Source organism: Idiotropiscis lumnitzeri, chromosome 14, assembly GCF_059441095.1.
Source record: "Idiotropiscis lumnitzeri isolate Australia: NSW breed Sydney's pygmy pipehorse chromosome 14, RoL_Ilum_1.0, whole genome shotgun sequence".
NCBI classification, from domain to species: domain Eukaryota; kingdom Metazoa; phylum Chordata; class Actinopteri; order Syngnathiformes; family Syngnathidae; genus Idiotropiscis; species Idiotropiscis lumnitzeri.
In genome coordinates, this window is record NC_142404.1 from 17001351 (window position 1) to 17020964 (window position 19614).

At 39.3% G+C, this 19614-nt stretch overlaps 3 protein-coding genes across 10 annotated transcripts; 1 reads left to right on the forward strand and 2 right to left on the reverse strand.

Annotated features, from left to right (window-relative positions):
* Positions 1-75: 75 nt before the first annotated feature.
* tlk1a (tousled-like kinase 1a) lies at positions 76-10532 on the reverse strand. Its single transcript, XM_088314558.1, has 22 exons — positions 10212-10532; positions 6627-6748; positions 6460-6531; positions 6017-6055; positions 5569-5644; positions 5454-5497; positions 5222-5317; positions 5054-5146; positions 4863-4955; positions 4611-4721; positions 4404-4540; positions 4088-4276; positions 3757-3823; positions 3386-3483; positions 2888-2969; positions 2724-2815; positions 2544-2633; positions 2268-2437; positions 1956-2091; positions 1730-1841; positions 1552-1659; positions 76-1068 (listed from the first exon to the last, which is right to left on the reverse strand). Exons 2-22 carry the CDS (start codon positions 6741-6743, stop codon positions 901-903), a joined length of 2190 nt encoding a protein of 729 aa, XP_088170684.1. The 5' UTR covers positions 6744-6748; positions 10212-10532; the 3' UTR covers positions 76-900.
* Positions 10533-10560: 28 nt separating this feature from the next.
* Positions 10561-14972, reverse strand: mettl8 (methyltransferase 8, methylcytidine). 4 transcript variants are annotated; one of them, XM_088314568.1, is made up of 10 exons: positions 14871-14972; positions 13355-13510; positions 13114-13205; positions 12766-12923; positions 12558-12607; positions 12419-12479; positions 12064-12203; positions 11659-11765; positions 11510-11575; positions 10561-11444 (listed from the first exon to the last, which is right to left on the reverse strand). In XM_088314568.1, the coding sequence occupies exons 2-10, from the start codon at positions 13504-13506 to the stop codon at positions 11290-11292; spliced, it is 981 nt and encodes a 326-aa protein (XP_088170694.1). In that variant the 5' UTR covers positions 13507-13510; positions 14871-14972; the 3' UTR covers positions 10561-11289. The 4 variants fall into 4 exon arrangements, with proteins under 4 accessions (XP_088170694.1, XP_088170690.1, XP_088170691.1 ...); XM_088314564.1 differs by having other exon boundaries at positions 12766-13025; XM_088314565.1 differs by having other exon boundaries at positions 12766-13025; positions 14862-14951.
* dcaf17 (ddb1 and cul4 associated factor 17) lies at positions 14445-19437 on the forward strand. 5 transcript variants are annotated; one of them, XM_088314559.1, is made up of 15 exons: positions 14445-14579; positions 15709-15862; positions 15952-16055; positions 16202-16292; positions 16373-16509; positions 16593-16671; positions 16942-17031; positions 17104-17211; positions 17448-17550; positions 17640-17782; positions 18021-18130; positions 18372-18456; positions 18552-18635; positions 18951-19106; positions 19201-19437. In XM_088314559.1, the coding sequence occupies exons 2-15, from the start codon at positions 15728-15730 to the stop codon at positions 19303-19305; spliced, it is 1530 nt and encodes a 509-aa protein (XP_088170685.1). In that variant the 5' UTR covers positions 14445-14579; positions 15709-15727; the 3' UTR covers positions 19306-19437. The 5 variants fall into 5 exon arrangements, with proteins under 5 accessions (XP_088170685.1, XP_088170687.1, XP_088170688.1 ...); XM_088314563.1 differs by having other exon boundaries at positions 14493-14579; positions 15709-15797; XM_088314560.1 differs by lacking the exon at positions 14445-14579 and adding an exon at positions 14586-14843.
* The last annotated feature ends 177 nt before the right edge of the window (positions 19438-19614 follow it).

Genomic DNA, 19614 nt, shown 5'->3' on the forward strand with positions numbered 1-19614 from the left:
GTCACTATACAGAAATCAAAGTAAAAATGAGTGAGGTATGGCTGAAACGGAAAAAAAATAATAAACTCCATGTAGTTGACTTGGGGGGGGAGAAACAATTTCTGTCATTTATTATTCACTCTTAGTGGAACTATACAATTTGTACCCGAAGTGAAATATACAGCCCTTGAAAAAATAAGAGCAACAAAAGCAGCAAAATCAATCCACCCCAAAAAAAGGCCTTTCTTTCTAAGTGGACATTTGAACGCTTTGTACATGTTACTGCTGCATTTCGAAATTCAAAGACAAACTGTACAGAATATACTTTTCCCAAGTTATCTGTATTAATATTCCTGCATAGGATCGTATGCCATAAATCTACATTTGGTTATTTTGTGCCTGAAACCGAAGTAGTGAAAGTTTCCCCGGCCTACGTGACACTAGATGCCCCTTTTGTATGCTACATATTACATTCTCATGGCTAACAAACTCAAATTCAAGCCTAACGTATTGGAACGGAACATGAAACCAAATCAACAGTAAATCTACTTGGCGACTGTCCTCCAATAAAATCATTTTTGAGCAGCTCAAACATTTATCCTGCCACCGCCGTGACATTTAACCCTTAGCGGGGTGCCCAGTCTCCCTCGCAACATTTCAACAGTGTCCAACTCACATTTTTCTTCAAGGTACGGAGTCTGTTTCAGTGCTTTTTGTCGTCTCCTCAAAGCGGCTAATAAGCCCATGTCCTTAACTCATTCCAAAAACAAAACATTCCTTTACTGTTCGTCGTCCGTCTGTCCATCAAGTCAGAGGAGGCCCGGGAGGTGAGATGTGGTCACCCCGCTCTTGCCGGCCATCGGCCTCGGGGGAGGCTTCGCCATGCGCTTGGTCAGGTTGCGTCACAGTAACAGGCTGTCATTATGAGATGATGCTGGAGGAGGCCGGTCCTGAGCCAGCTGCATTCGTCTGAAGATTCCCGGAGGAGCTGGACCTCCGTATGTGGGGGAGCAGGTAGGGGTCACCTCCCATCTGGTGAACGCCGATCCGGTCCTCCTTCCTGTACGCCAGGCAGCGCCTTATAAAGGCCTGAAAAGGGAAGAGGAGGGACATGCGTTTGTGTTTAAAGTAGGAGCCTTTAATTTTTTTTGTAATTTTTGTCTCCCTTAAAAGGTACGCTGTTGTGACTTTGAAATCACGATTGAATAATTTCAGCATATTAAATGTACATAAATGGATAACTAGTTTTGAAATTAAAACGGCAAAAATCTAATCCAACTCATGAATGGATATAATTTTTTGAGATATTTTTTAATTTAAAATGATCCTGAGTAAATATTCTCCAATTCCGGCTGTTTTCCATAAATGCAGACGCATCTTTGCGTTGAATCAAAATAAGACATTTGCAAACATTCACCAAGAAAAACGATAATCAACATTTTTTGCCTATTTCAGACATGATGCCACCCAAATCAGTAACTGAATTTAGCAATGTAAATTTGAAATAATGTCCTGTTTTTGAATGTTGATAGGGATTCAAAAAAAAGAAAAAAAAAAAAAAAAAGAACAAACCTTAGCTTCATTACTGGAAACAGGCTTCACGGGGAATTGGACGTCGGTAGCTTTGAGTATCGTGTTCTCCTGAAGGATGTCCTGCTGGGACTGATTGTGGCCAAATGGCTGAAAATGAGGAACAATTTTTAATCTTCAGGTCACATTTAAAACCAATTCAAATTTTTTTGCACCTCACCTTCCTTCCGTACAGACACTGGAAAAAGATGACACCGACCGACCACACGTCCACCTTGTTGGAGATCTTTGGAGGCTCTTTTCCGACCACAAAACATTCAGGAGGCAAGTACCTAAAAGGATTAACAAAAACTGATTTATTGCCTGTACATAGTTTCAATTGTCGCCCTTCACAGGCATTTGTGGAAAAAAAAAAAAAAAAAAAAAAAAAAAAATTCTCTCCTCACCAGTATGTCCCCGCACCCTGCGACGTCAGGTCCATCCCGTCCACACCGTAGTTGTCATCGTCCATGATTTTGGACAAACCAAAGTCAGTAATTTTAATTTCGCCACAAGCCGTCCCATCCACTAACAAGATGTTACCTTAAAACAGAACAACAACAACAACAAGTATATCATCTTTGCGTTCAACTAAACTGACCCACATTTCACACAACGCAAAAAAAAAAAAAAAAAAAAGCAGCTCTTGATTTTGTGTTCCGTATTTAAGTTTGTTCTGTCCACTGGTGACCCATTCAGAGTGAGAAGAGAACATTTACCTGGCTTAAGATCGTAATGGATGATCGGGGGTTTGATGTCATTCAAATATTTTAGCGCGTTGACAATCTGCATGACAATGGAGCGAGCCTCCTTCTCCGACATGAGTTTGTGCTGCTTCAAGTAGAAATCCAAGTCGTTGCCGTCGCAGTACTCCATAACAGTGCAAAACCTGTCCGACGACACAGCGGGCGTATAAAGGCCACGTCCAACCACAAACCCACGCATTAGCCCCGCTTCAGACGCGGTCGGCATTTGCAAATCACGAGGTGACTAACGTGTCTGTGTCCAGTGAGAAGTAGTCATAAAGTTTCACGATTCTGGGATGGTCCAGCTCCTTGTGTATTCTGTACTCTCGACACGCATGCCTGCAAAGAGGAAACCTGAGCTCAGAAGATGCCAGGCAAGACTCCGGGCAAACGTGACATTTTTCTTTTTTTCAGCGTGCGTCAACATACTTGTGATAGTTCTCCTTTTTCTCATCCCTCCAGTTTTTGTTGAGTTGGTGGATTTTGACAGCGGCATATCTTTGCTCGATCAAGTCAAAAGCCTGCAAGACATGACTGTTATTTATTTCTTGTCACAAAACACATTTCATCTCGCACTAACTTGAATGACTTGCCTTGTAAACTTCACTAAACCCTCCTCTCCCGAGAAGGTGCAAGAGCAGATATCGTTCGTTCAACGTAGGGTGGTCTTTAAATCTGCGGAGGGAATAAAAGCAAATGGAGAACAAATCCATTTAATAATGTTACCACAACAGGAGTGTTCAGTTTTACAGAGTCCATTCCTCGTGTGTTTTCAGCATTAAAATATTTTGATACTCATATCACCAATGTAATCTGTGGCAAGTAATAATAAAATAATTTCATTTACAATTACTTACAGAATAGCAAAAAATTCAATATTAGGCCTGGCATATAGATGTTGACGACCGATTATTTCTTTGGTTTTATTTAGCACAGTCAAGCAATTTGTTTTTATACTGCCAGCTAAATTTGGTCCATAAATATCGTTTGTTTAATAGCTAGTTGTTCAAACCGCGGCATTTTGAATAGCGGCCTTGTGTGAATGCCAAGCTCCTTGGTGTCAACGATAAGAGACATTGATTCTCACTCACTGTGAGCTGTCTTCATTATTTAATCTCTTCAGTTCCCGAATGTGAAGGTTGCGGACCCTCTCCAGACGCTCCAGCTCCGCCTGGATCTCGGCTTCTTCCTATAAAAGATTCAAGCGCACAAACAAAAAAGAAACTTCAGAGTGCTAACTCCAAGGAGAGGGGCTCATCAAAGCCTGCGTGGCCACAACTTATGAGCAGGAGTTGAATATTAATAATTGGCTTTGTGCAGCCTCGTTTGTCAACACAAAAACAAAAGAAATTTTATCCAAACAACGCTCGATTACTTACAGACATGAGGTGATTTTATGTCATGCTTTGTTTCCTCGCAGGATGATTTATGTAATTACAGGCATGCGCACGGACGGACAAACCTTCTTGAGGTGTCCAAGTCGAAGTTTGAAGATCTCCTCCTGCTCGTGGTACTCAGCTAGCGTCAGCCTTTCAAGATCCAAAGGAGGAAAAAGAAAGAGCAGGTTTATTTAGATTATAAAACTAATGCGTTACGACACAAGTGGGCAACCAGATGTCTGGAAGAGGAAAAAAAAAAAAAAAGTGTCCGATGAACCCTTTTCAAGGTCGAGGTTTCAGTATCTGTATTTAAAGTCAGTATTTTGGTGTTGTGACAATGTGAAGAGCAATCAAAGAAAGAGAAGTGAAAGTGAAGAATGAGTCACCGCCCTGTTTTCAAACACGTGTACTTACAGCTGAGGTAGGCTCGGTTTCAGAAAAGGATCACTTTCCGCTCCGTTCACTGCCTTGGTTTTGCGTTGCTTTGGCTCAGAGTTTGTCGCGGGTGCTTGCGAGTTGTTGGACGAAGGCGGTTTCCTCTTGGCTAGCAGTTTTCTCTGCCTCTCGATGTCCTCCCTTTGTTGGTTGATCGACTCCTGCTGCCTGAATAGGAAATGAGGTTTTGTTCGCGCTTACGACACTTTTTTTTTTTTTTTTTAAGTTTATAATTGTTGTCGGTTTGACAAGAGCAGCATCAGCTCACAATGTCAACCCTGCAAAAATGTCTCACTTGACGAGGTTCTGAAAGGCGTAGCCGTCCGTCCACTGTTCGGTAAACGAGGCTCCGTGCCTCACTGTGGTGAAATGACCCAAACGGAGGCGATCCTGCATGCTTTTCTCACGGCAGGCCTGCTTCTCTTGGTTGCTCTGTTGATCCAGAAAAAAGAGGTTCGCAACTGACATTGCGCAGAAACACCTCCTTATTATCCATACGGACCTTTTCGATGAGTAGTTTCTTGCTCATGGTGATGCATTTATTCAAGCGTTCCTTGTATTTTTCAAGTAATTTCTGTTGTTCGTCGATTTGTCTCCTGAGATCGCAGTTTGCCTAAAAAAAAGGAGACTCAAATTCAGTCATTGTCCACACAAATCGTACGGTTTTGTCATTTAAAAAAAATAAATAAATAAATAAAAACGGTTATGTGTGGAACGCTCGTCAGACAAATCTGCAAAAGAGATGGCTGCATACCCGTAACAAATCATCTATTCTGCCCTCCTTCTTCTCAAGGTCGAGATTCTTAGTGCTTTCAAGGGCAGCCAGCTTCAACACTGTGAGGTCAGTCTGGTTGGAAAAGAAAAAAAAAAACATGGAAAGGGTGAGACAAAAATAGTTTTCAAAGAATTCTGAAACGGCATGATGAGTCGAAAGAGTCGCTTCACCTGAACATATTTGACGGCGAGTTGTTTCGGATGTGCCATGTGTTCACCAAAGGACAGACTGGTGGGAGAGGAGCTATTTTGTCTACCCTGCAACTAATGATAACATTTGTGTTGAGAACGTTTCAACTGCAAATGAAGCACGGCAAAGACATTCGGGGCAAAACTTACAGCAGTGCCCTGAGCGGAGTGCGAATGAGAATTCTGAGGGGAACGAATTACTGGTGGGAGGCCTCTCACCGGGCTGGATCCGTTACCTCCCTGGAACTACAAGGGCGAAGAAGGGGGAGAAAAAAAAGGCCATCATTGGCAACATTTAAGAGTAGCAGATCTGCTAAAAGCGTACAGAAATAAGATGATGAGCGATTCTCTCAGTGCTTTCTTTCAACAAGAGAAAACTCACGTCAAAATAATCACTGATCTTGGGGCCGCGCACAGTTGTCTTTCCTGTAGAGAGGAACGAAAACAAAGTTGTATTTATTGTTACATATTGTAAAACGAGAGTCACAGATACTTGCCTTGGCTACTTTCGGACTGAATGTCAGGTTTTCTTTTTCGGCCTCGGGGTGTTTCAGACTGCTTCTTCTCTGGTGTCTGAATAGAAATATTTCATTCATGAATAAATAAATAAATGACAAACTTCCTTAAACGAGTGCTGCTTTGGCCTATTGTCACACACAACCCGAATTTTGAGAAATGACGGCGCTGCTTTCAACTATGAGTTGAGGATTCTTGTATAACACCTGGGCCGGGCAGCCGGCTAATTACCGGCACTTTCCATGGCATTTTCACCAGTTATGTAATCTTACTTGATGTCAATCGACACTGGAGAGAAACATTAGGACCAAAAAATATTGGTTTCCTCGCGGGAAGCATTGCTGTTAATTCAATGTGAAAACTGACATTGACTTCTCCATGAAAAAAAAAGGTGGAAAATGTGAAAACAAAACCAAAGATTCGACTCACAGAGTAAGCTGGCGAGCCGCCTCTTTTCACATCTGAACCCTATAAAGAAAAGCGACAGAAAAATATTAGACAACAGAAACAACACAGAGAAGCTCACATTTTAAACCCAGAACGGCCATTTCAGGACCAGACGTTCAAACCAAAATCTTGTTTTAGCGCATTTGTCAGAGGAGACATTGGGGTCATTTGAGTTTAATCTTTCGGCGCGTTTATAAAGCTGCAGTTTTAAATTCCTGTCAACAAATATATTGTTTCACAAATTGACTACTTAACCGCAAGTTAAGGGAGTACTGCTTGGCTTGATAAAGTTTCAACGCTTTGAACTCCAAACCACAGCATGGTGGTTTGGACAGACACACACACACACACACACACGCACGCACACTTGGTCTAAAATGAGTTTCACGTGTAATGTTGGAGAAACTCCACAATTAAAAAGGTACCTCAGACTCTTTGTCGCTTGAAGATCCCAAGCTTCCAAAACTATGGTTTGAACATTCGTTATTGGTCAACCCCTAGAATGAAAAGTGTTGCAATTGAGATCACACACACACGCCATAACTAACCAAGCTTGTTTTCTAGTCATCTTCAGAATTAATTAAGGGCTCACTTTAGTTCCTCCGCTGGTGCTACCAGTGCTGCCACCAGTGCTGCCGCTGACCCCGCCCATAAAACGAGCCTCCAGTAGCTCCTGTCTGCGGGGGTCCAGGCTGTGCAGCTCCTCCATGGCGCCTGCAAACATTAGCGACAATTGACACCACATCGGAGTTACCAGAGAATATTGTTTAATTGGAGCCAGACGGCTGCAGCGCAGTCATACATGCAATCATAAGGCTTTTTAACATTTTTGGGGGTCATATTTACTCCTGTGACCAGCGCAAGGTGTAAGAAACGAGTCACTTAGCACAAAAGTCACGTGAGGTGCAGGACTGATGTTTCGACAGCAAGTCAAGGAGGAATAGTTGATTCTTATTAGGTTATTGCGTGAGCTCCCAGGGCACCAGCATCTCTCTCTGCAGCCTCAATAAACCGGCATGATAATGATGCCACCATTTTGTATTTGGAGATCAAGCGAGACTGTGGCTTTGCAAAACAATATCGGAAATCAATACAAACTGTGTGAGACTAATTCTATCTTTGGTGGAATGGAAAAAAAAAAGAGAAGGAAGACACTGGCAAGGACAGATTATGAGAGCCTGATTCTGATTTAAATCACTTAAAATAAAATAAAAAATAAAGGGCAGCGATACCTAGAAGTCACTCTTCCATTTAAAAGCACAAAACTTGCATAAATTAAAAAAAAATATATATATATTTTTCTTAAATTAACTTTCACACGATAAAAGACACAAAGAACCTTTGACATCATCATTTCCACTTTACTCAAAACTCTGCCCCGTCCTTTCATCTTCAGCTAACAGGGCAACACATGATCGCTCACGCCCATTTTTGGGAACAAGCAATTTTGCATCAAAGCTTGTGAGGCCAAAATTTGCATTTTGTCCCTCATCAAAAAACAATGAATCAACACATTGTGTTATTTGTACTTTTACAGTAAACTTAAACTGGCAGTCGCAAGTTGCAATAATCAGCTTGCAGCATGCACACTGTGCCTCTTTTTATGAAGAATTGTTCACAATTTGATGCTTGTTGTCAAATTCACTACCTAACTCAAATTTTTGCTTGCAACTCAAGACCAAAACAAGCCACAAATTGCATCTCAAAAGCTCTTAAATCAGGGCACTTGTAAGTTGAGGCACCATTGTAGTTTTGTTTCTGGGGGAAACGGGGGGGTGATGCCATTTTAGGACTATCTTATGAACAGCTACATAACTAAAACGTGAACACGTTCCAAATGATGCTGTGAACACGTCACAACATATTTGACATCCGATTCTAGTCACATCCACATTTATTTTTATAAAAGCAAAGAAGCATCATCTTCAGCACGAGTGCCAAGTCTTAAGTCACCCGATCACAGCTGCAGCCAAGATTTACCATGACGATATAATTAAAATCACGCATTAATCAAAGCCGACAAAAACACTTCAGTTTTATCCTTCATGACAGAAACTAACTGAGCCCGATTAAATATGTGATGGAAACATCGCTTCCTCAGATTGTAAATCATCTGGTATTATTCACTTTTGAATGAAGATACATTTGGCACATTGCGGGGTGATCAAGTTACCAATTAGCAAATTCCTTTAGTCAATGCTTCAATAAAGATACTAGGTGAGAAAGATTTTTGGCACAACGAGACATTGTATGATTTTGCGGGGGGTCATTTTTCTATAAACACTTGTGCGTGTTTTGTCGTTGACATGATGACAGTTCTCAGTTACATTATATCTTTGCATTTTCTAAATCGATTTAGCGTTGATGAAGGGCTAGGAATATTATGGTTGTTTATTTGTTCAATTTCATTACATACAATTCAATTGCATTACAAAAACATTAACATGTAAAAGTCAAAACAATTTTGTTAAAAAAAATAAAATACTGTAAGGAAGCAGCCTCTTTGATGTCTTTACATTACAGTCATCGCTTTTAATGTTTTAACGCCATGATGTTATTTTCTCACGTTTGTAAACGTTACCCTAGAATAAAGCAAATACGTTTGCTACTTCAGATTTGTGTGGAAGATTATTGCCAAATAAATCCGCAGTCTAAATTGCTTGTGAAACCATCTCTGCTGCAGCAGTGCAACCCAATATCAACAAACGTGATCATTAATAGCCAAAATATTTGTGAGGGATCTTTGTAGCCGTTTCAGTGAGACAATAAAAAGAATAAGAAAAAAATTGTTAAAGGGGGAGGTGTGCATATTGCCGTCTACCACATAAAGAACTTGCTGACTCATTACTTTCAGCTGGCTACTACAGCTGTTGCAATGATTTACAACTGATACCCCCGAAGACTTGATGCTTCAAAAGTCAATAAAACCGCTCAGAGTTTTCTCGTGAAGGTGATTATGAACGGGTTAATATCCTGTTTATAACGCAGAGACAAAGATGTCATTTTTACATTTGTTCTAAAGCCTCTTTGATGCAACTGAAGCTACAATGAGATAGAAATACAACCCGCTGCCTTCTGACCCAGTAACTTGTCGACACATTAATACAAGCAAGCTGTGTGTTTTGTTTTTGTTTTGTTTTGATAAATGTTTGCCCCTGAAGGCCTCTGTACGAGAATTATCTATATTCAAGCCCCTGCGACAACAAGTGGTTGAACCCTTACAGCCATGGCCGTGAATGTCATTTTAACTCCATGCTGCTCAGCACACTGGCCACCTGTTTATGGCAGAGACACTTGAGAAAGTCCAAAAAGGCTTTGGCATTAATTAGTGGCCCACTTCCAACATGTTCATTGCATTGGTGGTGCAACTACGAGACAACCTTTAATAAAAGTCATCATTTGGCATATTTCTCCTCATCTATATGGCACATTTCTAAACCCCGATCTTGATTCTGAATTCCCCATTCGTGTCAACATTTAAAGGAAAAGCCAAGAGGTGTGCAAGAGAAGCAAGATGCACAGGCCAAACATGTCCACTGTGAACTTCAAATTGTGTCCATTTGTGGCTTTGTAGCAGTGACTAGTTACTCTTGGCTGCTTTGATAAAAGGTCGCGTCAGGCTAAAGTCATTTCTTTTGGCGTTTCATGTCAAGCTTTAACCGCATATATTGTGAAACGCTGAGCTTGGTGCAAAGTGATGTTAGACGTCATGTTGTGACACGACATTCGCCACACAATGGTGGTTGTCCACCTATATGCAAGCGTGCCAACTGCTGATAAAGACATCGCATCGGGAACCATCAGCAGACATTGCTTTGTCCCCACAATTCCCCCCCACTACCTTCATCTTTAACTTGACGAGCTCGTGCATGCAGAACATGGCTGCGTGCATCCACAACCTTTCCTACTCATTAATACTCGTCGACCATATGCGTGCAATTGTTTCAAACGTAATGATAGCAAGCCGGAGCCCTGGGCAAGACGATGCTTTGGTGTTGCTAGCTTGTAGCCAAAAGAGCCTCAATGGACTTTGGAGCCGACATTCTGCTAACATACACGACTGCGCGTAGTCACTCCCGTCGTCTCGCAATTTCCTTCCCGTTCTGCCTCCGCGAAACCCAAAAGCCAGGGGGAGAAACACATACATTAAACATCTAATAAAAACGTCCCGCAATACCTTCAAGGGCCTTCAGCAGCGCCGTGGTATGTTGCTGAAAACACGGTCCGTGTTGAGGACGTGGAGAGCTGGGACCAAAGATGGCGGCCCCTCCAAACTTCCACTACTTTGGACACTCATCAAGCTACTTTTTTTGCGGTGAAATTGACGCCTCGAGGCCGGTACATTGCCTCACCCCGCCGGCGGTGGAATTGCTAGTCGCGATTAGGAGAAAGGTGGTAATTGTGACTTGGGTTAACCTCTTGTCGGCTCGGTACGTGTACCGTGTGTAAGTGTGTGTTCAATAGTGTCGTGGGCTACCTCGCTCAGTCCTCAAGTGGAAGACGACGTCACGCATCGTGTGCAAAAATTCAAGTTCGTGTTTTTTTATTTTCATTTTTTGGGGGGGCTCAACAACAAATAGTGTACGTGAAACATAAAAATATACAATATACATTTGACTTCATTGGCAGAATACACAATTCGAGGCATTTGGTTTAGAAAGTACGTGATAAGGCAAAAACACACAGAACAACTACTTTTAAAAATGTAACTATATGTCAATGACGGTTTTTGACAGAAAAACAATTTACAAATTCATTTAATAAATATACAATGCATTAAATAACATTCCCTCAATGCGTTTCAAAGGGAATCAATAACACGTGAATTTTCACCTGGTCCCTTTTCCATATAATAGCTGGGGTCAACTGTAAATATATTGGTTAAAAAAACTAAAAAACCTTTAAGATTAGATTACAAGCGCCTATGAAGACTCTTTTGTATCGATTAGCGTTGGACAATAAACTCTCTGTAAGAATGTCTCAGCTTTCCCATGCCTTTTTATGGACCATTTTTTTGCCCACAAAGTTTGAAATGTACCACACCTGTAAAACATATGTACCTTAATCTATATTTAATGGTACGAGTATCTCTTTAACGTGCTTGATGCACAACAGCACATAAAAACATCTTTGTCATGTGTGCTGTTTCAGATGAAAAGTACAAATCATAAAAATAAACAATGTCAGAAGTAAGAGCTTTTAATTATATGTTACACTATATTACAATATTAAATTATACACAGAAATAACATGTGTTAACAGGCTGAAGGTGGATGCAATTTCCTATACTTGCTCTGCATCCACACCCGGTGCATTGAAACTTTTTTCCTTCTGTTAACTTGAATGCGCCGATCCTCCAGATTCTGAACTTCCTCCAACCCAGCATTAGAAAATAAACTATGAACTTCATCTGCGGAAATACAACACAGTCAGACGGGAATGCTTCAGTCGACACATTATAGTAGTTGAATATACCTTTTGTGAAAAAATAAACACAAGTTCCATCTCCTCTCACGTAGAAATTGTCTGACAAGCACCGACCTGATTCCAAAAAGATACCCATTAATAAACATTCAAACATGATGTAATATAAAATAAGTTTGTCCGACAAATCCATGACTCACCCTTCTTAAACCTGAGTTGTGACAAGTCGTATCGCCCATAATCTCGGAAAAGGAAAATCCCTCCAAATTTCAGATAGGAGGATAGCCTGTTAACGACTCCTTGTAGCCTGTAGATTAAATCTCATTTATTGTCATTTTACTGACCACAACATTAGCTACAATAGACTGTATACACAGCAATAATATGCATGCTGTATATTTCAATGAATACTTTTTATTGACGCTGCCAGTTAAAGATTACTGTCAAAATAAACAGAAAACAAAGAGAATTACATATTGTGTATTTAAAACAACAAAATAACTTTGCCTTTTAGTCTGCAATATTAATGCAAACACAAAATAGGAAACAGCATAGGCAGGTTAACAAATAGCTTCTACTACGTTTTTGCCGTAAACTTCACCCACCTCTCTGGATGAATAGAGGAGAGCACAAAAACTGCCAGAATAACATCCAGACTTTGTGGAGGAAAGGGAAGAGAGCCCTCTTCCTCACAAATATCACGCACAAACGCGTGACACACAGATTGGTCATAGTCAGGATGGCTCTGTGATAGGAGAACAATATCAAAATTAAACCAAATTTTTTTTCAATGTTTTAATTCCCAAGGCATGTCCCAAACAAGAAGGGGTCAACTCTTTACAATATTATTCATATGAAGAATATTGTATTGCACTGACGGGGAATATTGATATTTTTACTACCCAATAACATACTGTATATTCCAAATATTACTACATTTAAATGTAACAGTCCTCTTACCGTCAACAGCTGAACAGCACACGGGGAGAAGTCACAGCAATATAAAAATGAACCGTTTACCCTGTGAACAAAATAAAGAATTAAGACAAAAATAATTTGCTCATAAGAATTATTAAATATTATTTTATGTGACACTTACTTGATATTATTAATAATGGGAAATACACTGTTGCCAACACCACATCCAACCTGTAAAGTTATACAGTATTTCACAGAATGTGTGGACTGCACATTTAATAAAAATATTCTTTTTATTTTAATAATTGATTGATTTTAACCTGTATCGACCACCATGTTGACATAAAAGTAAACCAAAAAAAATATTCCAAAATAATATTTTGCTAAACCTCCAATATCCTGAAAGAGGAGTTTTGTCCAGGGTAAGAAAGTTGTGCATCTCGACGCAGGTGCTGATTGTTTGAGGAATAGTCATGTTGCTGATGTCTGGCATCCAACTCAACGTCAATGCCGTTCACTTGACTTTTGGAATCTGAAGGAAGCAGTTCTGGAAATTCCAAAAGCAGCCACTTGCGATCTTTGAAAAATTTACCCTCGTGTAGCTCATAAAACTTATCCCAATACTGGCAAGCTTCTGTATCAAATTTGCCTGCCAACATATTTAAGAATAACATCACATTTTTTAAATAAACTCGCAACATAATGGCTTTGAAATTGGGTTTTAAATAAATCCTTGCCTTGTTCCCCTAATGGAATGTGCACTTTAGAGTTTTCGGCAGCTTTCAACTGTGCATTATCTTTGTCCGCCTCTGTCCATTGCACATGATCCCTAAAAATGAAGAATTACACGACTACTGGAAACATTTAAAAGAAAACACATTTCACATATTAGATTACATTTTTAAAAAAAATCTGTATTTAAAGGTTGGACTTGAATCCCATTTCCTGTGGCTCATAATGGTCGAGTGAAGCACTGACCACATATTGTGCTTAAAGATGTCATCTGGGCTGGTCAGAATTCTTGACCCAAGTGGAGCTAAGGGTCTTCTTAGAGTGCTCTTCAATCGTGAAGACACTGTGCTGAAAACCTTCTTCAATGCGGGCAAATTGAGGCTCTGGAATTGATGCATTGTACTGAAAAAAATACAAGAATGTTAGATAAAAGAGTACATATTTTCCCCAAAAAGAAAATGCACTGTATTGGTGTAATATGTGCAGTGGTGGAAAGTACAACTCTCAACATCGTCAAAGACAATACCCACCCAAACTCCCACCTGTTCGACCTGATGCCCTCTGGCAGGCGCTACAGATGCATCAAATCGAGGACCAATAGACTGAGAAACAGTTTCTTTCCGAGAGCCATCTCTATTCTGAACTCTCACACACACACACACGAGACGACCCTTACCTTGCAGAACAGCATCGTGATGTGTTTTTATATACCCTATTCAGTATTACTTTCCATTGCACTCTCTTATTTATCTAATTTATATATTTGTCTGTATTATTGTTGTATTGCACTGGAGAGGGAAGCTCTCTAATCTCGTTGCACACTTGAGTACAATGACAATAAAGGGATTTCTAATTCTAATTCTAATTAATTTGAAAAAATAAAATAAAATTGGCTATTTTCTTTTGTCAACCTCCATGGATGAAGAAACAATTTCAGAGCAATGTGTGTCATCCACAAAAATGACTTGTGACGAATGAATTGTGCATTGTGTCTTGCGCAAGTCAAATTTGAAAAACGACACACGAGCAACTAACCAAGGTGCATTTTTTTAATCGTTGCATTATCTTAAGCAAATTCAGCATTTGAATTAATTTTGCAATATTAGCAAAGCTATGGCATATGTTTTGATAGCATATTTTATGCAGTACTACTCACACTCTGCACTTTAATCAATTTACTTGTGTCAAAAACACAGGTCAGTAAATGTAAAAAATAGAAACTCTGAAATGGACATCAGTACAATAGTAATAATTTTAAATATTAGATTTTAAATAATTTTCAACTGTCAATTATATACCATCCCCGTTTTGACAATATATACGATACATATTGGATAACATTTGAGCAGGAACGATGACGTAATTTCCGTTACACTTGCTTCCAGTTGGGGTCAGTAGTGAGACTTCACTTTGTCGAGTCGCCGTTTAACGTGAAAAGAAGAACGCCAGCTTTCGAAACAAGATAAAGAAGGTACAGTATAAAAGAAAAAAAAATAACCCTACTCCGGTAAAAACATATACGTCGCCGGTGTGCATTTACAGTAGTTTGTTGTCTTAATCTCTTTTGCTAATCTCGGGCAAATAAATAGGATAGGAAGCATTTTGAATGAGCTCAACCCGATTCAGTCTGCTTCTTTCGCTAACGTCGCTAATTCAACGTAGACGTATTTGCTATCCGACAAGAGTGTTCTCTGACCCAGGATCTTCCGAACACAATCGGTTACAGTTAGTTAAGGTAACTGACAAACTATACCATAATCACCCGGATTGAATGTAGTGTGGAGTTGCAGTCAATTGGAGCGTTAGCCTTCGCGCATGCGTACATGGTCTAGTTCGAGTGTCGACCGGTTTTGACGTAATGACTACATGCGTGTAGTAGTAGACTACATTTTGAAAAGACGTTTTCTTTATATAACTTCTTTTGTTTTGTCGAAAATAGTTCCATATTCATTTTTATAGCACCTAGGTAATTTTGTTGAGTACGAAGTCGGCGTAAACAATTAATACATAATATACGGTTCACGCTCATTGAACCTTATTCAACTTTTTGCATTATTATTTTTTAGTTTATCCATAAAGGTATGTTTGCGTACTATTTTCAGATACGAATGACCACTTTTTCACAAATCATTATTTTTATTGAGGATATTGAACATTTAACAAAACTTCCCATTGTGTACATGTTTTTCCGAAATTTTATTATTATCATTATTATTTATTATTATTATTATTATTAATTTTAAGAAATGGAGATACAGTACAGTATTATCCCCTGCTGACCGTGGGGAAATTATTAATTCAAGTGGAAGCGCCCTCTGCTGGCTCTAATCTATAAAGTGTACAGTATTAGCCTTAGCCTGACTTAGTTTAAGTTATAACAATTTAATTGTTGAGTCTGTTGTAAACTTGTGCATTGTCTAAAAAAGACTTAATAATAATAATAATAATATAAAAGGATGGGTTTTGTATGCAGTACGAGAAATGACAACTTTATGCAGTATAAGATGCATAATTTTTTTTCCTATTGTGTGTATGCTTGTTCGTGGCCCAAAATGGCAAAATGAGAGTATAGCATGAAATTGTTTCTTGTTTTCTTGCAGAGACTAGATATGCCGCCAGATGATGGCGGCTTACTGGAGGAAAAAACGGAACGTAAACGCTGCTGAGGTGTTGACCTGGAGAAGACGAGGTATCAGAGATGGCGGGATTCTAACAAGGCTCAATACGAAAGTCCTAAGAGGCATCCTTTTAGACGTAATGCAAAATGAAATACAGTGCTACTGTAATATAGATAGGTTTTCGAATTATGTTTCATTTCATTTTTATCTGTTATCATGATTTAGGATAACAGGGATTTCTGTAAAGTGTGGAGCAAGACCTCCAAATCCACAATATTTTATGAAAATGGTAAAATCTACCTGGAAAACTACCTGAAGTGCTACAGCTGGTGAGTACAAATGAAATATCCTTTCAATATGTGTTACTTGCACAGTTGATTCCAATTAACCAGTGTGGGAAAAAAAAACGCCAATCTGCTGAAGCCATTCATAGTGCACTAACAACAGTATTCTAACTCTCTAATGAACTTTTCAGTGTTCATTCCGAGCCTCACATGCTCTACGATTTGCCGAAACGATCTAAAATGAATAAATTTGAAGATACCTTGCTGTGCCAGAGCCCTCTTGTGAGTTGATGCCAAAAACATGACGTTGTCACGTCTACACATTTATCGTGACTGTAAGAGTTCATTTGTTTTGTTGCCAGGAAACCACATTGGCATCGCCTTCTGATCACAAGTCCAGTCTCTTGTTTTTGACAGCCAATAATTGGTTGTATCGCTTATCAGAGTCAACAGGGCAGGAGCTGGAGAGAGTTTTCCTTTCTTCAAAACACACGTTCAGGTTAATGGAAAAACAGCCTTTGCTTGTAGGTTTTTCTTTTCTTGTTTTCTTCTTCATGTTGCTATGCTATTCTTTTTTTTAAGGTACCTCAGCTGGGATGTCTCTCAAGAGATATTTTATGTTAAATCTGTTCAAAACAAAGGCACACCCCTATCACAGCAGGTAAAAATGAGGTGTTTGGGATTTTTATCGAGCTAAATTGACCCGTTTGACAAGGCTGAAATGCCTCTCTGTAATTTGTTATTTTCTGCACTACCGCAAAATAGAAATTCGTAAATACGTGTAAATTGTTGAACTGTTTGATCTCTTCAAATGGTTCCGTTGGTTGCATTATATGTCCAGCGATCATCTGAGTGCCATAATAACAACATAAATCAAGCTCGGGGTCATTCACTTCAATAATGAATTCATTTTTTCCCCTTATTTTACTAGGCTGGAATCTCCCAGAATACAGTGATGCATCTGATTATTTTCCAAGTTTTCCCTTTACAAATTGTCGGCATGATGGAAGTCAACAAAAAGGTTTGAATGTTTGTTTTTGTACCGTGTTTTGACTATAGCAGGGGTGTGGTATGACGATTTTTAATCTTGCAGGTATTCGGGAACGGCATTATTGACGTTGATTTATCTCAAGGTGTCCTGGCTGTATCTTATAGCAGAAAGGCAATGAGGCTGTTTAGCTTTGAGCACATTGTGCAAAAGGTGTGTGTGTTCTCTGTCATACTTAATTACAATCCTTTAATTACAATTTTTTTTTTCAAATATTTTCTTTTATGACTGAAACATCGTAGCTATGAATTGCAACGTATGGCATAAGCTTTTATAGGTCATACAGATAAAAAAATAAAAATCTCAAAACCTGACTGATTGAAAAAAAAGTCAAATCTTTTTTTTAAATCATCAACGAAAACTAACAACCAAATTTTTTTCTTGTGTAGTACCTGGTGGAGAAATTAACGCTTGGAAAGCCAAGTTCACTTCTCAATGGCAAAACAGTGGGAGACGTTCCATTTGGCATTCCGGTCAATATCCACATCACAGGTACGTTTCGGACAGTTTGTGATAAGGATTTTCTGTAGACTCTTTGTCATGAAGTGCGATTTATTTTTATTTTATTTATTTTTACATAGATTGCCCTCCTGTGCTTTTTGAAGTGTCTTGCTCCAATAATGGTGTGCAGATTGGAGGCTTTCCTTGGCATTACATTCACACACCGCCACAAAAATGTCACCAAGGGACCCACCACTTCCGCTCACTCCAAGACAGCACGATGGTATCAGAAATTAACTCTTGTGTCCCGATTGTACGATATTATGAAACCAAATTTGAATTGCTCAGTGAAATTTCAGCCTAAGTGGGGCGAGGGGACAGTTGTTCTTGACAGTCCTTTTAGTCCTCGCTCTGCTTTCTTCCACATCCTTCTCGAGTATTTTCCTACCTGATCTACACTGTACACTTCATAATGTGCACAAGCTAAAACTCCTTTTGTGTTTCTTTTTAAATCAATTTAGGCCGTAAACGGAATACAGCAAATGAGCAGTTACTCTCTAGAGAGCGATTCAATTTTCTTCCATCCTGACGACTCAGGAAGAATCATTCATGCGGGGCCCAGCACCATTAAGTGAGTAGTACAAAGAAACAAGTGTTTCAACGTTAGGTACACTTGCACAATCATACAAGCGGACAACGTTAAATAATAAGGAGTGTCTTTGTAAAGACCTCAACTTCTTTGTGAAGACTTTTTTTTTTTTTATCATAATTCTCATTCCAAACTAATTAACCTCTGATAAAAATATCTAATAAGCATTCCTGCAGTATACTTCCTAAGTTTACAGTTCATTGAGCATTTTTTCTCTTCTCAGCATTCTCAAAATCCTCGGTGAGTTGAACAGCAGCTTGCCATCAAAGGTTGTGGAAGATTTCTCGATGGCAACTTATCGGAACATTGTAAGTGTTTTCCTTTTGCTATGGATGAATGTTTTTTTTTTTTTTTAATCACCTGTGCTCCTCTACTCTTTCAATGTTATTTTTATCTACCGCAGTCTACCTCACAAGTCACTGTCACCTCTTCGGGCCGCACAGTGAAGAGAAGATTCCAGCAGCTCGATGATGACCCTAATCAGGAGGTATGCAAAATATTTGGAGCTCCCGACTGAGGCCCATCGATGGCTGGTTTGTGTTGCTCTTCTTACGAACAATCGCACCACAAGTTGTTTTCACCAAACTCCTCCTTACTGATTCGCAGGAGCCAGAATTATTGCTTGTTAGTAGACTATCAAATTACTTTGCTCAAACACAACATAATTGATTTAAATATATGCACATTTTTTTTTTAAATAAAACATCTGTAAGTAAGATACAGTCACATAAATACATCCATTGTGTTTTTGTCTTCACTCGTTTGTGTTGGCAAAAAAATACAAATGAAATAAATGTTTCAGACTTTCCGTACAGTCGTATATGAGGACGAGCTGGACCTTTTGGCAGTAGTGGTCACCAACAGCGCAGACGGGGAGGGCAAAGGTCAGATCCGACTGCATGACAACCAGAGTGGACAGTTACTCAAGACTGTTGATTTGTTGGAACCGTGGGATGAGGTGAGTAACTGTACACACACACACATGCGCACGCACGCGCACACGCACGCAAGTGTGTCAATGTCCTGAGGTGAACTTTCATCTTTGGTTTCAGACTTACCGACACGACCTGATCTTTGACAAGGACACAATTGTTCATATTGAACAAAAGAACACCGTCTGCTGCCACATTTACAAGCTCAAAACTGCCGCCAAATAGAACCAAACGTGAATTTGAGCTGCTTTTAGTTTTTTGTTTGTTACAAAGCTGTTACTTTGTACAATGTTAGAGTTTAATCCATTTGGATTCATTTGTCATTTTTGTGTATTTAATAAAAACAAATTCACATTATCTTGTTGCCATTGAATTATTTGAGGATGTTGGAGGATGCACATTTTACCATAATTTATTTTTATGCTGGTTTTAACAGATCGACAGATCTGTCGATTAAGTCATTTTATTTTTTTAAAACAACAATTATGCACATTCTTAACAATGGACAAGCAACATGATTATGTCATTTTAGTA

Coding starts and splice junctions, on each gene's coding strand:
- tlk1a (XM_088314558.1), bottom strand. CDS start 6,743: ATGGAGGAGCTGCACAGCCTGGACCCCCGCAGACAGGAGCTACTGGAG. Junction 2,438..2,543: donor TTCTCACTGGACACAGACAC/GTTAGTCACCTC, acceptor GTCGTCGGACAG/GTTTTGCACTGTTATGGAGT. Junction 1,660..1,729: donor AGTGTCTGTACGGAAGGAAG/GTGAGGTGCAAA, acceptor CCTCATTTTCAG/CCATTTGGCCACAATCAGTC.
- mettl8 (XM_088314564.1), bottom strand. CDS start 13,506: ATGCATCAATTCCAGAGCCTCAATTTGCCCGCATTGAAGAAGGTTTTC. Junction 12,608..12,765: donor CCTCTTTCAGGATATTGGAG/GTTTAGCAAAAT, acceptor ATAACTTTACAG/GTTGGATGTGGTGTTGGCAA. Junction 12,480..12,557: donor CCCATTATTAATAATATCAA/GTAAGTGTCACA, acceptor TTTTGTTCACAG/GGTAAACGGTTCATTTTTAT.
- dcaf17 (XM_088314559.1), top strand. CDS start 15,728: ATGATGGCGGCTTACTGGAGGAAAAAACGGAACGTAAACGCTGCTGAG. Junction 18,457..18,551: donor TGGCAACTTATCGGAACATT/GTAAGTGTTTTC, acceptor TATCTACCGCAG/TCTACCTCACAAGTCACTGT. Junction 19,107..19,200: donor TGTTGGAACCGTGGGATGAG/GTGAGTAACTGT, acceptor CTTTGGTTTCAG/ACTTACCGACACGACCTGAT.